This window comes from Lactuca virosa, chromosome 3 (assembly GCF_052849685.1).
Source record: "Lactuca virosa cultivar CGN04683 chromosome 3, Lactuca_virosa_CGN04683_v6, whole genome shotgun sequence".
In the NCBI taxonomy this organism is placed as follows: domain Eukaryota; kingdom Viridiplantae; phylum Streptophyta; class Magnoliopsida; order Asterales; family Asteraceae; genus Lactuca; species Lactuca virosa.
In genome coordinates, this window is record NC_136428.1 from 174,347,078 (window position 1) to 174,370,672 (window position 23,595).

Here is a 23,595-nt window from a genome sequence, read left to right on the forward strand (position 1 = left end):
GCTTCCCCTGTTTCTTCACCTCTCATGAATCTTGAGAGACACACAAACATAAAGAATGATAGAGAGAGAGAGAGAGAGAGAGAGAGAGAGATTCTTCTGGAACTTAATCAGCCATCTTAGATCATGGTGCAGAGGGAAGAAATCGACAGACGAAGATCGACGAAAGCGCAAATTAACATCGACGACGGCTAAAAGGAACTGGAATGGAACAAAAACAGTAGAGTTTTTCTTTGTTCGAAGGCATGGATATACTTAGGTCAACAAGGACGGAGGAGAAGCTTCTCTGGTGGCTGATCGAGGTGGGTTTGATAGAGGTGAATGAACGGTCGAAATTAGGTTAAAGGAACGGAGAGAACGTGAGTTTAAGAGATAGGGAGCATATTCTTTATAGGGATGGGAGGAACGAAGCGACATATGAGATATTGTGCTTTTATATTTTCAAAAAAATTTGAATTGCCCGCCCGTCCTGATCAAATGGATAACAGATGTGAATGAAGCGTACAGGAGGGGATAGCACCTTGCAATTGATGCACATGTGTCACTTTGTGTTTTATGAGTGGTACGTTTACTTTTAAAATTGGTATATGTAATAGTTGTATTGTGATTGGTTGTTTGTTAATCACACGGATCACAATCTATAACTATTAAAATTATAATTGAAGGTCAAGATTTAAACTCCTTGTTTTAAGATTTTGGTCTTAAAATTTGATACATATATACTTTATAAAGTAGTAAGATATATATATATATATATATATATATATATATATATATATATATATATATATAGAGAGAGAGAGAGAGAGAGAGAGTGAGTGAGTGAGAGAGAGAGTGTATGTGAGTGAGAGAGAGAGAGAGTGTGAGTGAGAGAGAGAGAGGTAGGTTCCGTTGAGATTAAAAATAAAATAGTGATCTTGATATTCAACCTCAACCATATATTTCAAGTCTGTCGCTCTAACCTTCGGTGTACCGGCGCAACAGGCATGTTATAATCATAAATGATTATATAGCGTCGCCCGTTTCGTTCTCCTTCGCCACTATCCCCACCACCATAACCGTCACCACCACCGCCATCACCACTACCACCACCTCTAACACCAGCCGACTCCACCACAGTCACCTTTTTCACTTATACCACCGTCACCTCTGTCACCACCACCTCTTGTGCCACCAACTCTAATAACCATATATGATTACGCAGTCTGTGAACATACATATATGTATAATCATTTATGATTAGTCATATACGTATATGATTATACCTCTCTGCCATATTATCATTTATGATTAGGCATACACTATTGTTGCCGGTACACTGGAGCGTTAGAGCGGCAAATGAAAAATATATTGCTCAGGTTGAATCTCAAGATCTCTACTTTTTTTTAATCTCGAGTGAACCGTCCCCAATATATATATATATATATATATATATATATATATATATATATATATATATATATATATATATCTATATATAGGGCTAGGCTAATGTGTTTTTTACATTTATTGTGTGTTACAATGCACCAATAGGAATTTAGTCAAATTAAATAATTATTTAATTAAATAAACGTAGATTTTAAATGATTTTCATAATTGTATGTATATTAAATGATATCCGTAATTATAATTCTCTTTTGATGGAAACTATTAAATTCGTCATTAATGTCAGCAATAACATTCTTTTAGAATGAATTCGCATCTAGGTTTTTATGTATCAGTTCATGTTTTGTTTCGGCACTCACTCACTTAAAATACATAAAAGTTGCATGAAATATGAAAAACGAGAGTGTATTATACTAGAATACACTCTTATTATAGTACAATACAATCTCATTCTTCTAGATACAAATTCATTATGAAAGAATATTATTGTTGACATTAATGATGAATTTAATTAGTTTCCATAAAAAAAGAATTATAAGCATGGATATCATTTAATATACATCTAATTATGGAAATCATTTAATATCTATCTTTATTTGATTAAATAATAATTTAATTTTTACTAAATTTTCATTGGTGTATTCTAGCACACAATAGATGTGAGAAACATTTGAACCTACCTCTCTCTCTCTCTCTTTATATATATATATATATATATATATATATATATATATATATATATATATATATATATATATAGAGAGAGAGAGAGAGGTAGGTTCAAATGTTTAAAGTAATTATTGTGTTATTGTATGCATAAATGTGGGCCAATCATAATTAAATAAAAATTTAAATAATTAAATAAATAAACAAGGTTATTTTAGTAATTTGATAAATAGCTTCCATAAATAGTCCCTGTAATCACGCTAACATTCACTTGTAACCTAATTTCTTTTTTTATATACAGGAGGTCATCGTCTTCATCCCTCCTTTCTTTTGTCGATTGAGATTTCCATGTGAGAAAAAGTGATGGGTGCCAGAGTTGGTTCGATCGAAGTGACAGCAACCCCTGGAAGATGTTCGGTGGCAGTCCAAGCCGAAAATGGTGGTGCGATGGGCGAAAAGGGGAGGAGATTCAAGCCTTCGCGTCTTTTATTGCCCTAAAAACGCATCTTCGGCCCTCCATTCTTTCTCCTTCCCACTCGTTTCTCATCCATCTCCAAATTCTGGTCTTCGCCACCCTCTAACTTGCACCGTCTCCGCCGCTGGCTTCCCCGCTACCCCCGACAACTTCTCCATTCACAATCGAGCCAGCCTTCCCTCCCTGATACTTCCGATCATTGTGGCCATTCTCTGCTTCCAATCAGTCGTTGGTCCTAATCGTTGCTTCCCCAGTTGTCGCGCAAACACACACGCATATCATTGCGTCCAAGGTATTCCCTCCAGATCCACCTCTATTTCTTGCTTTATTTATCAATGTCTTCCGATCGAAATCTGTTGTTTCGGGTGTTGCATTATTTCGAAATTTTGATTTTGATGGTGATATTCTGATAAAATCAAGAGAAATTTGTGTTTTTATGATTTCATCTTATTTGCATATAGATTTGTAATTTGGTATTGAAATTGTCGCCTGATTTAGGTTAATTTTTACTGAAATTTCTCTTATGATGCACATGCAATCTGTTAGTCGTTTTTGTGTGATTTATTGAATTCGATTCCATTATTGATCTGTGTCAGAAGCAACAGTAACATGTTTGGGGTCATTCCGGATACCCTCCCTTCCCCGAAGATCACTGATCACACTCACAGTACGACATGAATGCATTGCCTCAACTTCAACTCTTAGGAAAATGTAAGTTTTTCGATTTCAAAATTCACCTTCATCTACTGTGTTTGATAATCTTCAATATGCAATCTTCAATCTTCATATAATCAAAATGCAGTTCCAGTTGGGTGTACGCTGGATAACATAAACTTTGTGGGAAACAATCATAAAACTGCAACTGCAACAGCTTCAGGTCGAGGGATCAAAAGGGAACGTGAGCAAAAGCTTCACATATCCTTAAACAACAACTTCTTCTGTCAAGATGATGCGGGCCTCATGAATCCCAACCACAACCACCCTGTATCAACTGGCCTTAAACTATCTTATCAGGGATTTGATTTTTTTATTTCTAATTCACAGATGACATCCTTTGGTGGTTTAATTTTATTTGGGACTAATATACATACCAGAATGAGCAGTTTTTTGGCTGCATTTTATGAATTGATTTATATTTCAATTTATGTTTTTTTTTTCTGATTTAACACTTCATTTATGTGGACAGTGCAGGATCTTGACAAGTTTGAATTCTGAAAAGGTATCAAGTATGTTTATGTAGATGATTCAATGGATGATATTGGTGAGATTCTAATTCTATTGGAATGGAATCACGAATTCCAATTCTGTTGGAATCACAGAAGTTGATGCTTGAAGAACGGACCACAAAATTGAAACAGACCACATTATTCTTTTAGAATGTATTAGTCGTTGTTAGAGTTTGATGTTTTCTTTCCCGTTTTGAAAGTTTTTTTAGTTTTATTCTTTAACAATAAATGTAATTCTTAACAATTGTTACCCGTATTCTATAAGAAATAATGTATTTTTTGTTTTTATTCTTCAATTGATTGTTCAAGAATTTGTTATTCTACAAGAAGTTTTTAAATTAATGATCAAGAAATAGGTTCAAGAATATTTTTATTATTTATGGTTCAAGAATAATTTTATTTTTGAATATACTCATAAACATATTCTGTCAGAATGTCCGAATTAAAAGAATTATAATTCGTAAAATTGGATTTTTAAAATTAATAGAATCTATGATCCCTTAAAAATGCAATTTTCCTTTATTAAATCTATATTAATTGACTAAATTACCCTTGTAATTAATTAAGATGATATTTTTCAATTATATTTAATTCAATAATATATATTAATCACTTTCTTAAAATAAGTAAATTTGATTGGCCCACATTTATGCATACAATAACACAATAATTACTTTGAATAGAATAACCTAAGCCTATATATATATATATATATATATATATATATATATATATATATATATATATATATATATATATATATATATATATATATATAGACATGTTCTATGTTATTGTATTTTAAGGAAAAGGATTGTACTACTTTTTAATGTATGAAATATGATAACTACTTAAATATATATCTTTTCGGTTGCTGCAACAAATATAGAGAGCTTTTCTGGAAATGAAATATAACAAAAATAAGTTGCAGAATAGTATGTATGGTCAAATTTTAAACTACTTTTTTGTCATTTTTATTAAAAATAATGTGTTGCTACAGTTTCTTTTACGATATAATTAATCGATTTCAAGATATGGCGGATAGAAGGATTAAACTGTAACTTTTGCTTAAATTATAATTTTTTTTTCCATTTACGACTTTAAATATTAAGAAACTCTTTCCACTTGCTATTTTGAATATCGACAATCTTTGTAACCCGTATCAAACTTTTAGAGTTAGTCATTGCCATTGGTTGTGATGGTTCTTTGTGTTTATCACGAAAGGGCATGATCCATCAACTTTTTTTCTTCTCTTTTCCTGGCTATTTTTTCTTTATTCCTTTCTCTTCGTTACACGTACGGCATTGAAGAAGATGGTAGTAAGATGTAGAGAAATTTGCTTGTCCTCATAATTAACCATGGCCTAATGCTATGGTATAAACTTTGATATTTATTTTAACATTAATTGGTATGTTGCTCCATTTATGAAGTTTGTACGGAAACGTGAATTGTTATCGTTTATTTCTGAAATCCCAATAACCCGTATGACATGACATCATATCCATTCAAATACTGACACTACACGACATGTCTCTTAACTCTATTAATTTCAAAAGTTCAATTTTTAAGACAATTAATTTATGATTTTTTTGTTTTTAAAAACATATTCGTTTACTTAGAAATAAACTTCAATATTACCAAGCATACGAGTGATGAATCTCCGCCAGGTTTTAAGTAGAAAGGAGACATAATTTGATAAGTTATAAGTCGAACGACTTCTATCTTTCTTTTATTTCCCTTTGATCAGCTTTCAAGATCTTTATTAATTTTTTTCTATAGAATATTATATTATAAAAATAAATGGACGCAACAGTAAAGTTACATACGCTTTCGATTATTACAGTTTGATTGAGTTGAATCAAACCATTTAAAATAGATGCATTAAATGATATTCATGGAGGGAAAATTCACCACACTCCGACCAACATTCAAATAGTTGTCATCGGGTCCACCCTTATAAAAACAAGCCCTCTTGCCATTTCAAGCACATTAACACCTTCATTTCTTTTCTCCCATGGCCATGGAAACTCAATCTTCTTTAAATTCTCAAACAAAACAAGATCAAAACTTCAAAGAAGTAGGTGTCAAAGCCCGAATGATAAGCCGTGACAACACAATCTCCAGACGTTTCTCGTCTTCACGGATCACAAGCTTCAGGGAGGATGCATGCAAGTCGTTCCGTTCAAATTTCACCATCTCCAGCACTGCATCCTCCCCTGGCTACACCCTCAAAGGTATAACCATACTGATCAATCTTTTAACTTGAATCAACACCCGGTTGTAATTTTAATTACAAACGCTTGTTGATTCAATCTACGTGGCTGTAACTGTCATTGTTACAGTCAGGTAGGATATTTATCATATTCTTTTTTATCTAACGAGTGAATTATCCATCCACAGAGGAGATAGACCCGTCGACTTACTCGTTCACTAACGCGCTCAAAGGTGAATGTTTTATCATCTTTCTTTTAAAATTACTCGGTTTCTTGAAATAAAAGTGGACTAATTTGTTTTGAAAACTTGTAGCATTACAATTGCGGTCAATAAACACATGGGAATACTTATCACCAGAAGGGTTTGCTCTAAACTCGAAATGGAATGAAGCAGAAAGATATATATGTAATCCGCTTTCTGGTGAAGTCCCAGTTGAGTGTTTATCTTCAAAAACACTCATGAATGGACGATCTTTCAGAAACATAGCCAATAGAATGACCATGTCTGCACCTTTAATCCACCATTCTTCAAGAATCTTGCCTCATAAACTTGCAAATATTCACCCGATTCAAGGTTCTCCAACATCCGTTTTTGCTAACTTTATTTGTTTCTTTTTCTTTTTGGTGATAACATTTTAATTATTAAACAGATGAAAATGAGGCTAAAGACAATAAGATCGAAGAGAGGTTGATGATGATGATGAAACGAGATGTTGGAATTCAAAGTAATCTAATTGAGAGTAGTACTGTGAGCCCGACTTCTACCCCTTCGATTCAAGAAAGGTCGATGAAATTCAATATGAACTTAGATTCGTCAAATTCAAGCTCAAAGTCAGAATCAGAATCGAAATCCAATTCCAATTCCAATTCAAATTTCAAATTCAAGGTAAATTCCTTATATATATACTTTGTTTATTTGTGTATATAAATGCTAGTTACAAAATTGTGCTTTGATTTTCAAAAATTTGAAAGTTGGCGATATTTTTATGAAAATTATGGCTGTCTTTTTTAACATATATGGGTTTGATAGGAACGTATAGTATTTCAAATTTTGTATCGGGTTCTTTTTTGGATATTTTTTAGAATCTTTTCAAGATATGGACAATATAAAAGTTTTAACCGATTGAGATAGCTGTAAGTGTTGGGTCTATATGCTGATCAAAGATTTGTTATTTTGTTTCTTTTTTTGGATGGTGGAATCTTCATTTAATTATTTGGATATTATCCTTTCAAAATAGATAAAATGAAGAAGTATTATTATTATAATCGTGAAAATGAAATCAGGATTGGAAGAATATAACCCATTAGGATTGAAATTACAAATTATTTACAATATTTTGAAAACAAAATTGTAAAAAAAAATATGAAATAACTAGAGGAAACAAAATAAAAATTTCGTGGGACCATTTTATTTGAAAGGAAGAGGGTAAACAGAAGGAAATCGTGCATAGTAGGGTACTTTACCCATTCACATTCTGCAGAGCCAGCTTTCACCTGGGGTATATTCAATCAACACTTGCTAAACTCAAATGTGTATTCAAGTACAATCATTACTTACATATCCAACAATTAAAACAAACATACTTTGGTATGTTATATTAAAAGAAATTGTTAGTTTATTTGTGTTTCTTGATCTATATGATGAAACTTTTAAAGATGTTTATCCAAATGGTTGTTTTCTAATGTTTTAATACCATAAAACTACATCATTTTAATGAATTATCAGAGTTTGTTTTCTTTGCTAATAATAGCATAATTATAAAAAAAAAAAAAAGGAGATCCATACACAAGAGTTTATCTCTAAACATGTGTTTTGCAATGTTTTATATTTGTGTATGGGTCACTTCCCATTAGGAAAAAAAATACCAAAAAGACGAGATGGAGTTTCACAAATTAGTTATAATAGTTTTTTTTTACTATTGTTATAAAATCTTTTAAGAATTTTATTAAATAAATATTGGTGGGATAAAAAATAGTTGGCTTCGTCCATGCTAGTTGGCATACTCCTACTAATTCCACGATCCAGACTCTAAAACAATAAATCGTATTAAGAAAGTCTTATTTAGAAATTATCAACCAAGTTGAATGTTTTTGTTAACTTATGCACATAAGTTATAAGTTATGAACTTATATAACAACATACGAACATTTTATCATATTACATAATAATTTGAACAATTTTACCAATTTATGGATGAATAATTGAATATATAACAAAAACTAGTCATGTAACTACATAAATTAATAAAATTAAATTTATGGTTGGTTACATATACTAATCAAGACAATATAAATTTGTTTCATAAACGTTTATCTTAGAAACAGAATAAAAGAAGATTGCTTTATTATAAAGATGAAAGCAGCTTTTCCAAAACGACACCTAGACATGACATATTTTGGGAAGAAGAACCAACATATGAAACAAAAGGGTTCAATCAACAACCAGAAGATATTTGAAAATAATGGCATCTTTTCTTCCCTCTTTTCACCATCATTTATCGATTTCCAGTTTTATGTCTTCTCTTAATCATTGCCCTTTTCCTCCTTGTATATCACTTTTACCATTTTCTTCGTAATTCTTATACATATGCACACACAAACATACACACGCACGCATATGAATTGTACAAAAACACATACATACATACATATGTACGTAGTCTATACAAACTATAATTTAAATTTATGTACATGTTTTTCCATATATTACAATCACATGAGTTTATCACGAAAAAGGTGCCTTGCTGTTCCACTATCCACAACTTTTTACATTGAAAAGATACACATTATTACAAGAAAAGTCAAGAAAATGTTAAAAGTTATATGATTCAATATTCTTTAAATGGCAAAAAATATAATTTTAACTATTTGTATGTAAAAGACAAAAAGAACACTTAAAATGATCATAAAAAGTTAATTCAACATCTTGGTAGAAACAAATATTATCCATTTTTACTGATCACATGGCATGACTTAGACAAGTCGTAGAGACTTTTTGTTGAAGAAAGCCTCTGCTACTGATAAAAAGAGTCATAATTTTAGAAATTTAAAAAATAAACATATTAGTAAAACTGTTATTTGTATTGTTGTGACGTTAAGTCAATTAAATAAGACGTAATATTGCTGTAATAACTTGTTCTTTAGATATTAGATATTCAAATTTTGGTGAAATGAAAAGCATGCATGTGACAGTAACGTGAGTTGTACCTATCATGCACAGGAGGAAGATGTGGGGGGAAAAGAAGAAACAAAAGAGGATGATGAGGATGAAGTGAAGAGATATGGTTGCATGTGCAAGCGAACGAGTGGGTGTTTCTCCTTCAAGAATGTGTGGCCGACAAGAAAACAATTAAACTAATTTATTACTGTAGTAATTACAAGATTAATTAATTAGTAGTTTTAAAAATAAAATAATGATTAATGTATGAAATATGGTATGGATTAGGGTTTGATCCAAGTCTTTCGATTTTGCAAGGATGAAATCAATATAAGTAATTAGTTTAAAGGCCCTTTTTAATGTTTGTGTGGGTGTATTACTTGCATAATTGTTTTTATTTCGTGAAGTTTGTAATATTCATTCAACTTTTACTGGTTCTAATAATTATTTATTTATACTATGCAAATGTGATAATTCAGTCCAGGTTAATATCCATATAAAGTATAACAACTCTCACAATTAGTGGTGTTCGTTTGGATGAATTGGTTTGATCCGATCCAATCAAGTGAATCCGAATAGATTTCGGTTTTCAAAACATTGATCCGAATATTCCAAACTAAATTTAAATTCGATCCGATCCAACCAAATTATAATTCGGTTGGATAGGTTTTTACAATTCAGTTTTCAAGAGGCAATGCATTTTGAAAAATATATAACTTGAATATTAGCAAAATCTATAAAGAAACCATTTTTTTTATAAATTATAATTTATGAACGAATACTAAGAAAATATATTATAGTTAATATTTTATTGACAAAAAAACTTGTGATAAAAAGTAATTTTAAAGTAGTATATTCGATGAAAATTTCTAATAACTAAAAATAATAATTTAGTAAATTTATAAATAGTTAAATATACATATGAAAAATAGATAATAAGTTGTTATTCGGTTTTTTTGGACTATTCAGTCCTTAGTTTATAAACCAAAACCAATGCGAAATCCAAAATAATAATTCGGTTTTGCTGAAAACCAATCCAAAAATCTGAATATCCGAACCAAATAGTCTGATCCAAATTGTCCAATTGGACAATTCGGTTTTATCAAATAGTGAACAGTCCTACTCACAATGACTATTTTAAATAACACATTTTAAAATATTCATTTCAAATTTGTGAGATAATTTACTCGGCGAAATTAGGTCAAAAACCAAAATATGAGAATTTCGTGTATCTTTTTTTAAGCTTCAAAATATTGTATTTGTCCGACTTTATATATATATATATATATATATATATATATATATATATATATATATATATATATATATATATATATATATATATGTTCAGGTTCATTTTAGACCATGTTAATTCTACTAGATTTGTCAGATATGTAAAATATTCTACTATTCTATTAGAATATGTTAATATTCTACTAGAATATTTAAAAAGAACGGTAATTTTTTTTTTTGGAAAATATAAATGACGAAAATAATATTTAAAAAAATTTCGAAAATTTTCAATTATTTGGCATTTTAAAAATGTTTTTTTATCTACAAAATGAGTGGCTAGGATTTTAAAAATGTTTTTTTCGAAAATGATATATATATATATATATATATATATATATATATATATATATATATATATATATATATATATATATATATCATTTTTAACCAATAAAATATCATATTTGCTCAAAAAAAAATTATTTTTTTATAATCTTTTAATTATTATTCATATTTTATAATCATTTTATTTAAAAATACAAGAGTAATTGACCAAATTGCCCTTTAATCTTAAAACCCTTTTACCTTACCTGGATAGATCGATCCACTACTAGAATATAGACTTGTAATGACATTAGAACCATGACAAGCACTGGTTTTATGATACACAAAACTGTGTGTCCTAAAAATAATACCAGCTCTCTCAAAATATGAAGGATTTAGGACATGTATTTTTGCATGTCCTAAAATTAGTGTCACAAAAGAAAAACACGGAGGGTGTCTATCATAAAACTTGTGTCATGTAAGCGTGTCATTTTCTAATTCTTCCAATTAACGCGCGTCGAACATTATTTGTATCACAAAATTGCAAGGACCATTTTAGGGCTTTTCTAAAGAACCATTCAAAATGTATGAGTGCTCTCTTTAACGGTCGACGACTTCTGCTCACCTCACCTTTCGGCGACCTCGGCTCACCTCTTCTCACTGGCGACCTTGGGCTCACCTCACCTCGCCAGAGACTATAATGAATGCTCAAGTTTACAAGCCCTAGGTCCGATTAAGATATGTTTTGGTTCAATCATTGTCTATACATTTTTAATATGTAAGAAGTGGATTTTTACTTTTGGGGTTGTAATAATTAAGCATTTGCATCATTTAAAGATGAGCCTAAGAATGCTTTCATCATATCTAGTATGCATTTTACGAATTGTTTTATGATGCTCTTCTTGGTTTTTCTTAAAGTTGTTTATAACTACTTGATTGGTTTGAGTACTTAATCACTCTTAATTAATATTAATAATTGGTTTAATTGCAGTTAAGTGGTAGCCATTTCCATCGATGTTGTAGCTGAAACAACATCCTTCTATGACTTGGCCCTACTTCTGAAATATGTTGATATTCTTCAACATCACAATTCTTCTTTATCAGGCATGTTCATTTCACTTCATTAGTTTGTATATATTTTGTCTCTTTTAATATTTTTTTAACATTCATGTGGTAATAGGAAGTGTGGAGCCTTGAAGGGTTGTATGTGTGACATCTGGTGGGACTATTATTCCTTTAGAGCAACATTATGTACGTTACATCAATAACTTCAGCTCTAGAAATATAGGAACAACATCTTCTGAGTATACCCCTACTCTAACTATACACAACTTTTCTAACTATTTATTTCAAACTTTACAAGATAATGTGGATTTGCATATCATATGTAGGTACTTTTTGAAATCTGGATATTCAGTCATTTTTCGGTATAGGAGGTGAATATATATACCCTTTCTGTTTTCAATTTGAAAAAAAATTATGTATGTGGAATTCATTATATCATAATTAAGAAAGTGTTTATATAGTGAAACATGCCATCCAATTTGTAGATCGCTTCTGGATGATGCATTACTTGAATGTTTTGAGCTTACGGATGATTCATGAATAAAAGGTCATACTTTTAAAAAAAAAAATTGGTCAAACTTTTTGTTGACTATGATTACTTTAGAGGCTTGTACCATAAAGAAATGAATACAAATTATTTATGGTCCACTTTGTTTTACAGCACAAGAGTCACAGTTTGAAGTAGTTAAGAGGGAAATTGTTAGGTGCATTTTATGCACGCATTTTATAGTTCCATTTCATAAAATTGCATTGCATCTAGGCTTAAACTCATGCATTTTACATGTTTTTCGGGATTTTCCATGATACTATTTCACTCACACACTTTTTTAATATTTCAGGGACTTTTGGAGGTGGGATCTCGCTTAAGGAGGTGAATAAAAGATGTGGACAAGATTTCAGGACTTGCGGAGCATCGGGGAAGAAGATATTGAAGAATTGAAGATTTTTGGCAACTCAGGGATTTACACAGCCGTGTAAACGTAAGGCATGAGTTTACGCGGGGCCGCAGATTTGAATCTACAAAGGCAGTTTGAGCGTTCTAATTTTTGCGTTTACGCGAGCCGTATAAACGACAGTGTTAATTTATGCGGGTTGTGTAAACATGGACGTGAGTTTTAAAGCAGTTTTTCATCTTTCTTAAAAGGGGGAACCGATTTCATCTTTTTGTCTGTCGATTTTGGGAGCTTTGGGGGCGATTTTCTGGAGGATTTTAGAGTCAATTAACACTTGGAAACACTTTGATTTCATTTGAATTTCATTTTGTAAGAACTTTAACTTCATTTTCTAGATTTGTGTTATTGTTCTAGTCATGTGTGGCTAAAACCGTAGATTCTCCAACTTTATGTCTTGACTTTTAGTTGTGATTTCAATCATGTGATTTGACGTTTGTTCCAATTTCTATCTAGTGAATTTGATTTCGTTTCAATTGAATGTTTGATTTTAATTTTAGTTCTTATTGGCCATTTGAATCAGGGTTAAATCATTCAAGTTATATATTGTGTAAAATCCGTAATTGTTTTGCAAAATAGAGCAAGTAACAAGCACTAATTTGAACTCTTTATAATAAATCTAGTGTAAGTCATATTCACACATTCTTATTCTCCCAAGCTTGTGAGGAGTATTGAATGTTTTTGGGAACATTCACATAAAGTTTAATGCAATTTTTCAACCTAACTCTAAGAGCTTGTTTAGATTATATTGGTAAGGTCAGGATTAATCAAAGAGCTTATTTTGATTAATCGATGTGGTGAATGGGAAGTGCTAGAGCTTGTTAGCATTTCCATGTACCAACTTAGATAAAATTGAACAAATATCATCTCATCCTTGGAATCACATTGTTAAATTGTCTTGCATAGAGTTGGAGTCCTCAGAAATCTTGAATTTGATTCATTTAATCGATCATTTGCTTATTACTTTATTCTCTTGTTTAAATCATTGCATACCAACCCCCCATTTATTTGACCATTATTGTACCTTGAGCAAAAAGGTATAAGCATTTGTCTCGTCTCTCTGTGGATCGACACTGCTTACCTTGTATTACATTTTTAGTGCAAAGTAGCAGTGTTTTTGGAGTCATTTTGTACCCCTTTATTTGTTGGGCTTGGGGCCTAACAAATTGGCACCGTTGCCAGGGACACGGTGTTACTAATTGTTTATGTCAGGATTTATGTGAGCAGGTACATCACTATAAAAAAACAAAAAGTGTGGCTCGAAAATGACCAACTTTCTGAGCTATCCCAGATAGTTATAATGATTGGAAATGACCAAAGTGTGCAACCTACACCTATTCCTTGTGATTTTTGCACTCAAAATGGACACAATACCAACATATGTCCAAATTTACAAGGGGAATGGGAGGAAGTGCAGGAAAGGGGAAGCTACTACTGGCCAAACCAATGGAGTTATTATCAACCTCAACATGATCAATGGTGAGACTATAACCAAGCTTGGGGAAACAACCAATACCAAAACCCATTCCAAGCTTGGGGAAATGACCAATACCAACAAACTCCACAGTTCCAACAACCATATCCTCCACCTCCTCATCAACCTGAAACGTCAAGCATGTACTTGGAAGACATTGTCAAAAGCATTGCCACTACTACACAAATATTCCAAGAAACAACCAAAGCTAGCCTCAAAAGTTTAGAGCAACAAATTGCATAACTTACGCAATCTGTGAGTAGAATGGAATCTCAAGGCGAATTACCATTGAAAAGTGAAGAGGACCCAAGGCATATCGTTTCTGCCGTTACCTTGAACGATAAGAAAATTTTTGATGACCCAATATTACAATTTGAAGCCGAGGAAGAAGTAGAAATGGAGGAGGATGTCAAGGAAGCTATAGAGGAGGTGTTGGAGGTTGACAAAAAAGAGGTTGAGCCACCCACTACCAATGAGAAACTCCTTTCACTGGTAGACCAACCACAAGAGCCGAAAACGATAATTCTGCTGGACCCTTCAAAGGATATGTATCCCGAGAAGGAAGAAACCCAAATGGTCATCAACTCGACCACCCTATCAAAGAAGGAAGATTTGATCACCTTACTGGACAAGTACAAGAAAGGGGTCGGTTGGACGATTGTTGTCCTTAATGGTCTAAGTCCAGTATGGTTCCCACGTAAAAAGAAAGTCAAGTACAAGATAAGTGTTCCGTTGAAGGAAGTGGCGAGAAGGTTGATGTATTGGAGAGCCCCACATACTTAGATTGATGCATATCCAGGGGCCATGTCGAGCCAACGACTTTAAAAAAAAGGGCGGCTAACCGGGAGGTAACCCGAGGAAAATGAATCTCCGGCTCCAAAAATATTTCACGGATAGCTTGGGGAGGATGAGAGGAGGTTCTCACCACAATTGCAAGGCTCCAAGAAAAATTTGGTAAATTCTTTCCATATCTTTAACCGTTCATATTTTGCTTAAAAGTTCAATTAATGTGCATTTGTGACTTTTTGGACCCATTCCCAACCCGGCTACCATCCTCTACCATCCCCGATAATTATATGGTTTAGCCCTCTTCAAGCATCGAGGACGATGCTCTATTTTAAGCTTGGGGAGGGACATCCATCCATGCAAATGAATCATGTTGCATGTAGGTTACAATTTGTACATATTGCATTTTTTTTTCTGCATTTTAAAATTTTCAAAACCAAAAAGATTTTTTTTCTATCCTAATTTTAATATTTTTGCATCTCATTTGTTTTTTGTATTGCATAGATTTGAAAAAAAAAATTCAAAAGAAAATATCCTGTGTTTGTTTTGATCTAATCCAAGGCAACTGAATCTTCTGAAAACAGTTCAATTGGTAAGTGAGTAGTATTCCTCGAGATTAGACTTGCCATTTTTATTGAAAATCTCAAAGCAAGCTAATCACACACGAACACAACTCCCGAAGCTACTCGTGCAAAATAGAAAATGAAAAGGTTTTTAACACCGAAGCATAACAACAGGTATGAGTCAACCTTTGGGACACGTGACTGGTCTTATGAATAGTAAGTGTTCAATTGGACCCAAAATGCCAAATTCAATAAATCATAAAAAGAATGTAAAATTTTAGTGACCCGAGACTCCCAGCACTCTAAAAAGTCCTTTCTGCCTATTCCCTTTTAAATACCCTGCCTGGGGACAAAGTTTCCAACTATACTTACGGGTCTTTGCGTGTTGACATCAGTCCCCCAAAAAATTTCTTAGAAGCCGCTCACGGTAATAGACCGTGAGATGTCCCAATAATTGAAGAGTGAAGGACGAAAATATAAAGAAATAAGCCTAGAAAATAAATTAAAAAGAGTATTATGTGTTGTCTTAGCTTTTATTTGTCTTAAAAAAATTATTAAGTTAATCTGTGACCTTTGGGACTCGAATGAGTAAACTCTGAGGGGTATTCTACGCCTAATTGCCTAAAGTTGAATTGTTTGGGGCTGATTGGGTTGAAAGTTCGCTACACGGGTTCCATAGAAAGTCATGAACTTAATAATAACAAAAAATATATACGTATATATGTATAGGTATTCAAATAAAGCTACTATGTGGCCTTTGAGGTTTGGGAAAGTAAACCTGATGGATTTCTTTAAATCTAGCACACTAAGGTCATCTACTCTGGATGTGTTGGTTGGAAGCCCGTTACATGGATTTCAAAGAAAGTCATGAGCTTTATTTGTAGGAAAAATATAATTAGATGGTATGTATATATTTATTTTTATAGTTTAATTGAATAATATGTATTATTGTATGTACTCAAGTTAGGAAAAATGCTTGGCTGCCAAAAGATTCCCTTGGACTTGGACTTGAACTTATGATATTGGGACTGACTGTTAACTACTTTGACTGGTGTAAGTGGTCTGAAATATATCAACAAATAGTTGGAGTCGGTCATTTCCATATTTTGTAAAATAAATATGGTTGCACATATTTTTCATCACATGTGTTTTCAAGAGAGTAAGACCATAATTTGTTCCACGTGTTGATTCAATACTAGTAAGATTGAACAAGTGTTGTGACTTTTGATTCTGTTGAGTTGCATTAGGGAGTGGCCAAAAGTGTTGTTTTTACTATTATATATACTATTGTAGGATGAATGCCAAGTTGACTTAAGGTACAACAGGTACATTCTCAACTATGCTACAAAAATGAGGTTAATTGGGTTGGATCTCTTTCATGTTTGTTTTGGTTATTGCATTAAGTTTCAAAAGTTTGGATTTTGATTTTTGTTCCTTTTCTTTTGTTTTCTCCGTTCTAAATTTTTCTTGTTCTTTCTTGGGGACAAGAAAGGTTCAAGCATGGGGAGATTTATTAGGTGCATTTCATGCACCCATCTTGTAGTTCCATTTCATAAAATTGCATTGCATCTAGGCTTAAACTCATGCATTTTACATGTTTTTCGGGATTTTCCATGATACTATTTCACTCGCACACTTTTGTGATATTTCAGGGACTTTTGGAGGTGGGATCTTGCTTAACGAGGTGAATAAAAGATGTGGACAAGATTTTAGGACTTGCGGAGCACCGGGGAAGAAGATATTGAAGAATTGAAGATTTTGGCAATTCAGGGATTCACACGGCCGTGTAAACGTAAGGCATGAGTTTTCACGGGAGTGGATTTGGATCTACAATGGCGGTTTGAGCGTTCTACTTTTTGCGTTAACGCGGGCCGCATAAACGACAGTGTTAATTTACGTGGGTCGTGTAAACGTGGACGTGGGTTTTAAAGCAGTTTTTCATCTTTCTTAAAAGGGGGAACCGATTTCATCTTTTTGTCTGTCGATTTTGGGAGTTTGGGGCGATTTTCTGGAGGATTTTGGAGTCAATTAACACTTGGATTTCATTTGGATTTCATTTTGTAAGAACTTTAACACCATTTTCTAGATTTGTGTTCTTGTTCTAGTCATGTGTGGCTAGAACCCTAGATTCTCCAACTTTATGTCTTGACTTTTAGTTGTGATTTCAATCATGTGATTTGATGTTTGTTCCAATTTCTATCTAGTGAATTTGATTTCGCTTAAATTGAATGTTTGATTTTAATTTAGCTCTTATTGGCCATTTGAATTAGAGTTAAATAATTCAAGTTATCTATTGTGTAAAGTCTGTAATTGTTTTGCAAAATAGAGCAAGTAACAAGCACTAAATTGAACTCTTTAGAATAAATCTAGTGTAAGTCATATTCACACATTTTTATGCTCTCGGGCTTGTGAGGAGTATTGAATGTTGTTGGGAACATTCACATAAAGTTTAATGCAATTTTTCAACCTAACTCTAAGAGCTTGTTTAGATTAGATTGGTAAGGTTAGGATTAATCAAATAGCTTATTTTGGTTAATTAATGTGGTGAATGGGAAGTGCTAGAGCTTGTTAGCATTTCCAAGTACCAACTTTGATAAAATTGAACAAATATCATCTCATCCATGGAATCACATTGTTAAATTGTTTTGCATAGAGTTGGAGTCCTCACAAATCTTGAATTTGTTTCATTTAATCGATCATTTGCTTATTGCTTTATTATCTTGTTTAAATCATTGCATACAAACCCCCCATTTATGTGACCATTATCGTACCTTGTGCAAAAAGGTATAAGAATTTGTCTTGTGTCTCTTTCAATCGACCCTGCTTACCTTGTATTAAATTTTTAGTGCAAAGTAGCAGTGTTTTTGGAGTCATTTTGTACCCCTTTATTTGTTGGGCTTGACAAGCCTAATAGAAATTAAGGAACATCACGTCGTAGGAACCATCTCTCTTGTTTAAAGTTGTGTTTGTTATATATAAGTATACATATACATATTACATACATGCTTAAAATATTTCATTTGGTATTTCATGAACCAGAACCTACTGATTGAGAGTACTACAGAAAAGGACTTAGATCTCGTATAGTTGATTCTTACAATGATTATTATGACAGTATGCTTTTTTCCTTCACCAAGATTTTTTTTGTTATCATGTTTACTCATATGTAAGAAATGTTAATTCTTTGTTCCTTTTTCTTGCTATACTTATAGGTGTTGAAATCCCCATTTTGTAGACAAGACCATGTTTGATTTTCTATGCATATTTACTCTAGATTAGGCAACGAATGCATTCAATAATAATCCTAAGTGTACATGCACCCTATATCTAGGTTTTACTATTATAGAAACCTAATTTCAAAACTATGAAAGTAAACTAACAAGAGGGATAAGATTACCAACCTTTAACGTAAAATCATATATACTTGTAATCCAATTGAAGATCACGAACTCTTGAAATCACTTGGAAGGACTAGCACCCAAAGTAGGAATGCCTCTAATGGATCACATCCAAAAGACTAAAACCCTAGAATATTTAGGAGAGATGAGAGAGTGCATGAGAAAATCGGATTCTCAAAGTATTAGGGAGGTTAGAAATGAAAATAATGAAGGCCAAAGGGTCTATTTTTTGTTCAGGTAACTTGCAGACAAAGTTGATTTGAATCAATTAAATAATCAAATTTAATCCATATTCAAATCCTTTCTTTATCAGATATTTTGATCGATTCTAGAACCCTTCTAGAACTCCCCGAAACCATCCACCCATTTAAGGGGTTCCAAAATGTTCCTCTTTCTCAACTTTTAAACTGTTAACATTCATTCCCTCCATCTTTAATCAATTTTTGATTAATTCTAATTAATTCTAAATTAATTTTAACAAGTTTCTAATTAATTTTTTTACATGTAATAATTTAATAAACTATTTTCCTCACTCTCTTAAAATCTATTCTAGATATTTTAGCTCTTGAGGGCAAGGACTTTGTTGTTATTCCCAAAGTTATACCAATTTAGTTATGACATTGGACACCTATTTTCAATAGTCTCCCACTTAAACAATTCGTTAATTACTATTGGTAAAATAATCTTTGAATAACCAACAAAGTGTGTCTTCCACAACAACTGTTGAAATCTGAGCTTATCAAGTATCATCCCTTAGATAAGTGATCAATTATTCCTCTGTTTCTACAATATATCTTTGTGAAACGAGTCATAGATTATAAATCAACCTAACAGTTCAACATTGTGTTTCTTGATTTTCGATTTATGATGATCAAATCAGACTACTAATTAAACACATAAAATTAGTCCGAACATGACCAGACACATGATATATCAGTACAAAGTCATCAATGGGCCCATGGATATTGCATTTCCTGTTAAGGCAGAAGGAACACATAAACTTTGACTACATAGTTTTTTTCTACTTGTCAAATCATGACTTACTCGTTATAACCATCAGTTATGGATAGCATTTGAGCAAGACCAATACACAACCAACTTGTATGCAAAGAACTTAATGTATCTTCATTTTAAGAATGAAGGATATTATCGTCTCATAATTACTCATGATTGAATCCATGAAGTAATATCTCCGAGTGTGGGTTGTTCCAATACTAAAAGTCACCATTTCAAGTACTCACGAGTGTTAACGCAATCTACATTGTATGTCCAATCTCAATGGACATTCCACTAACCTCATGATATTCCTAATTCTCATACTTAGTCTGAATAGTATGAAAGGCTGTGGGGTTTTGAATAAATTAATATTCAGGAAGAAAGTTTTAAACATGAAAAAGGAGAACACGACGATAAATCTCTACTTAATAATCGCCAAATCAGATTAAGACTTTATACTTCTTAAGTTATTAAATCTAAAAAAACTATTTAAAGTGGTATCTAGTCAAATAATTTTCAAATTAATTTCCTTATGATCAAGTTTCACTATGATGTCTTTCTCATTCGAACAACTATCAAATGTGATGGTTCTTACTGAGTAAACACCATGTATGTTTGAGTGACTATAGGATCCATACTTGAGGTAAATTCACCCTTTCAATCACAATAAATTTTCATAAGGATGATCAATTACGGAACTTTTTCAACAAAGATGCCAGTAATGATCTCTTTAAGTAATATAGCTTCATTTTCAATCTAATTGGTTACAATATACTCCAAGTTTATTATTAAATCCACTATGGTGTATTACATGGTACTCTGTTAAGCAAGTACTTTACCATTCAGTAAAAGGCACAAATTTTAACTATAAACAGATTTGTCTTTAGTAGTGTGAAACTCTGCATCTGTGTAACATCTACATTGAACTCTTTCATACTACGATCTTATCCTTCCTTTCTCCTTCTAGGACACTAAGGAACGTTCTTGATTTTGACTCATCGATTCTCGCCAAGTTCATCTTATTTGACCTACGATGCTTGAGGCATATAAGTCATCAGATCTGGTATATGTTATGGAATACATGATCGATCCCATAAGAACAAGCATGTGGAACACGATTCATTTCTAGCTCAATACTACAACTATGACATTAGATTAATGTAATTCCACACATTATGAACTATTCTGAGTTACCTCGAAACCTCATGTACTTTAGCTTATCATAATGAATTACCTAGATCTATCTCCATAGATCAACACATTCAATATGCATATTATTTCTCCCACTTGCATTGGCACGCCCATGGCTCATCTTTGTTTCTCGATATTCAAACTCCTTGAAGTTTCTCATTGAAAAAAAATATCCCAGTTACTTCCATTAGCATAACTTATCATCTGTAACGCCCTTAAAAATACAACCCGAAAATTTCATTTTTTTAAGTTTATCAAATCATAGATGAAACATATTGTTTTTCCCAAAATCATGTGAACATAAAATATTTTAGTTGTACAATCAAAACGGTACATATAAAATCATCATCAGAGTCATAATCCCAAAATCACTAATGCGGAAAATCATTGTGTGATGCGATGCGATCAAGCCGACCCTTTCCCCTTAGAGCTGGAAGTACCTGAAACACAAACTGAAATGGTAAGCACAAAGCTTAGTGAGTTTGACCCACCATACCACATACAACATAACATATTGTCAGGAATATTTGGGTGCCCGACCTACCCTGCTAAGCATACCTGGCTGCTCAACCTACCCATGTCAGGCATACATGGGTGCCCGACCTACCCATGTCAGGCATACCTGGGTGCCCAACCTACCCATGTCAGGCATATCTGGGTGCCCGACCTACCCTTCGATTTATTTCAACCGATTACGGGGTCTATTTCATCCCTACCACTACCACATAAATCATGTATATCACACATAAGCATCAAACAATACATGCCACCTTAATAACTATCACAAAGACAATTACTAAGTCATATCAATACTAGTGGGCCGGTTGTGGTGCCTTCGACCCACGAGTTCTACGAAAGGAGACTCACCTCACTGTGTATGCCGAAATCGTACTCCTCGGATGGCTCAGGACTGCTCTCCCTAAAGTACAACAAATTTCCAAATCAGTTATTGGGTCCAAATATGACTCTTATGGCCCAAACTTCTAGTTAATGACCTAAGGCAAGGTTCCCTAATCCTTGCCCTATTGGGCCTCTTTCTCCCAAGGCCCAACTCCTAATTATATTAAGGCCCAAGTCCATTCATTTAAGTTTTAAGGCCCAATAAGGCCCATCAAGGCCCAATACCACAAATTTTAGGTCTAGGCCCAGAGGCCATACTCCATAGTGGGTCATGAGGCTCAACAATTTCAGGCCCAAAATCCACGTTTAACCATTCTGTATGCGTAGGCGCGACGTACTTGGCATGTACGCCCAACGTATGATGGCCTTGACTATTACGGGAAGGTTGACCCAGTATGCGCAACATACCAGGGGTACGCCCGGCGTACTGGCCAACCACCTTAGAAATGTCCTTGTGACTTAAACCATTAAGTTCTAACGTCCAAAACATAGATCCAGACCCTTTAAGACGTCCTAATCCATAAACTTACGAACATTATGTCTTTGCATGCATGGATGGGTTAACACATAATTTAAGTCCTTAAATACACTTTATAGCCATCTAACACTTGCATGGTTGTGGCTTAACCATCAAGGCCTGATTTTTATGGCTCTAAATGCTTCTAAGAGCTCAAAAGGACAACTCTTATGGACTGGAACTACTAGAACACAAGAAATCTCAACTATGGAGTCAAAATGCCACATAAAGCACCCCAAAACTATAACTAAGCATGCAATGTTCAAGTTTGAAGCTTGACACCTCAAATGAGTCAGAAAAGATGCTAGACTTCTGGATCTATAAGCCCTTTTCACGTTCTTGCTCCTTCTTCTAACTTCTTCCTCTTCAAAACCACCAAAAATCACCCAAAAGTGCACCAAATTAGCTCACAAAGCATGCAAAAGGTTTAGGGTTCGTTTTCTACTATTTAGGGATAGTGGAGGATGAGGGAATGAGGTTTGGGACGGAGTTAATGTCGTTATATATGGTGCAAACCCTAAAATTTAGGGTTTGCAACTGGACAGGTTACGCCCAGCGTACGCGAGGCTTCCCCCGCTTCGCGCCTCAAACATGTACGACGCGCGTACACTGTGTATGCCTAACGTACGGCTTTCCTCACAATATAAAACACTTAATTAAATCGAAGGGAAATACCTGGTGAATCGGGCATTACATCATCGTTTCTCGAAATTTAAACTCTTTGAACTTTCTTATTGAAACAAAGATCCTAATTTCTCCCACTATCATTAATATATATATATATATATATATATATATATATATATATATATATATATATATATATATATATATATATATATATATATATATATATATATATATATATATATATTCCTTATTTTCTTTTCTCAAAGTTCAAACTCTTTGAACTTTCTCATTGAAACGAGAATGCCATTAACTCCCACTATCTGTGATATATCTTATAGTCCATATTCATTTCTCAAAAATCAAACTCCTTGAATTCTTTCATTAAAGAAAGGATTCCATCTTGCGAGGTGCTTGTTTAGTTCATAAATGAACTTCATACGCTTATACA

General features: G+C 33.0%; 1 protein-coding gene across 1 annotated transcript; it reads left to right on the forward strand.

Moving 5' to 3' along the window:
* The first annotated feature begins 5,722 nt into the window (after window positions 1-5,722).
* LOC145166831 (mental retardation GTPase activating protein) lies at window positions 5,723-9,580 on the forward strand. The gene is made up of 5 exons (XM_079085870.1): window positions 5,723-5,984; window positions 6,151-6,195; window positions 6,277-6,537; window positions 6,614-6,849; window positions 9,184-9,580. The coding sequence occupies exons 1-5, from the start codon at window positions 5,765-5,767 to the stop codon at window positions 9,319-9,321; spliced, it is 900 nt and encodes a 299-aa protein (XP_078941996.1). The 5' UTR covers window positions 5,723-5,764; the 3' UTR covers window positions 9,322-9,580.
* The last annotated feature ends 14,015 nt before the right edge of the window (window positions 9,581-23,595 follow it).

Bases quoted from the DNA above. Each gene is read 5' to 3' on its own strand.
- LOC145166831 (XM_079085870.1), top strand. From the start codon at position 5,765: ATGGCCATGGAAACTCAATCTTCTTTAAATTCTCAAACAAAACAAGAT. The intron at 6,196-6,276 runs GTGAATGTTTTA...GAAAACTTGTAG, and splicing joins GTTCACTAACGCGCTCAAAG to CATTACAATTGCGGTCAATA. The intron at 6,538-6,613 runs GTTCTCCAACAT...ATTATTAAACAG, and splicing joins AAATATTCACCCGATTCAAG to ATGAAAATGAGGCTAAAGAC.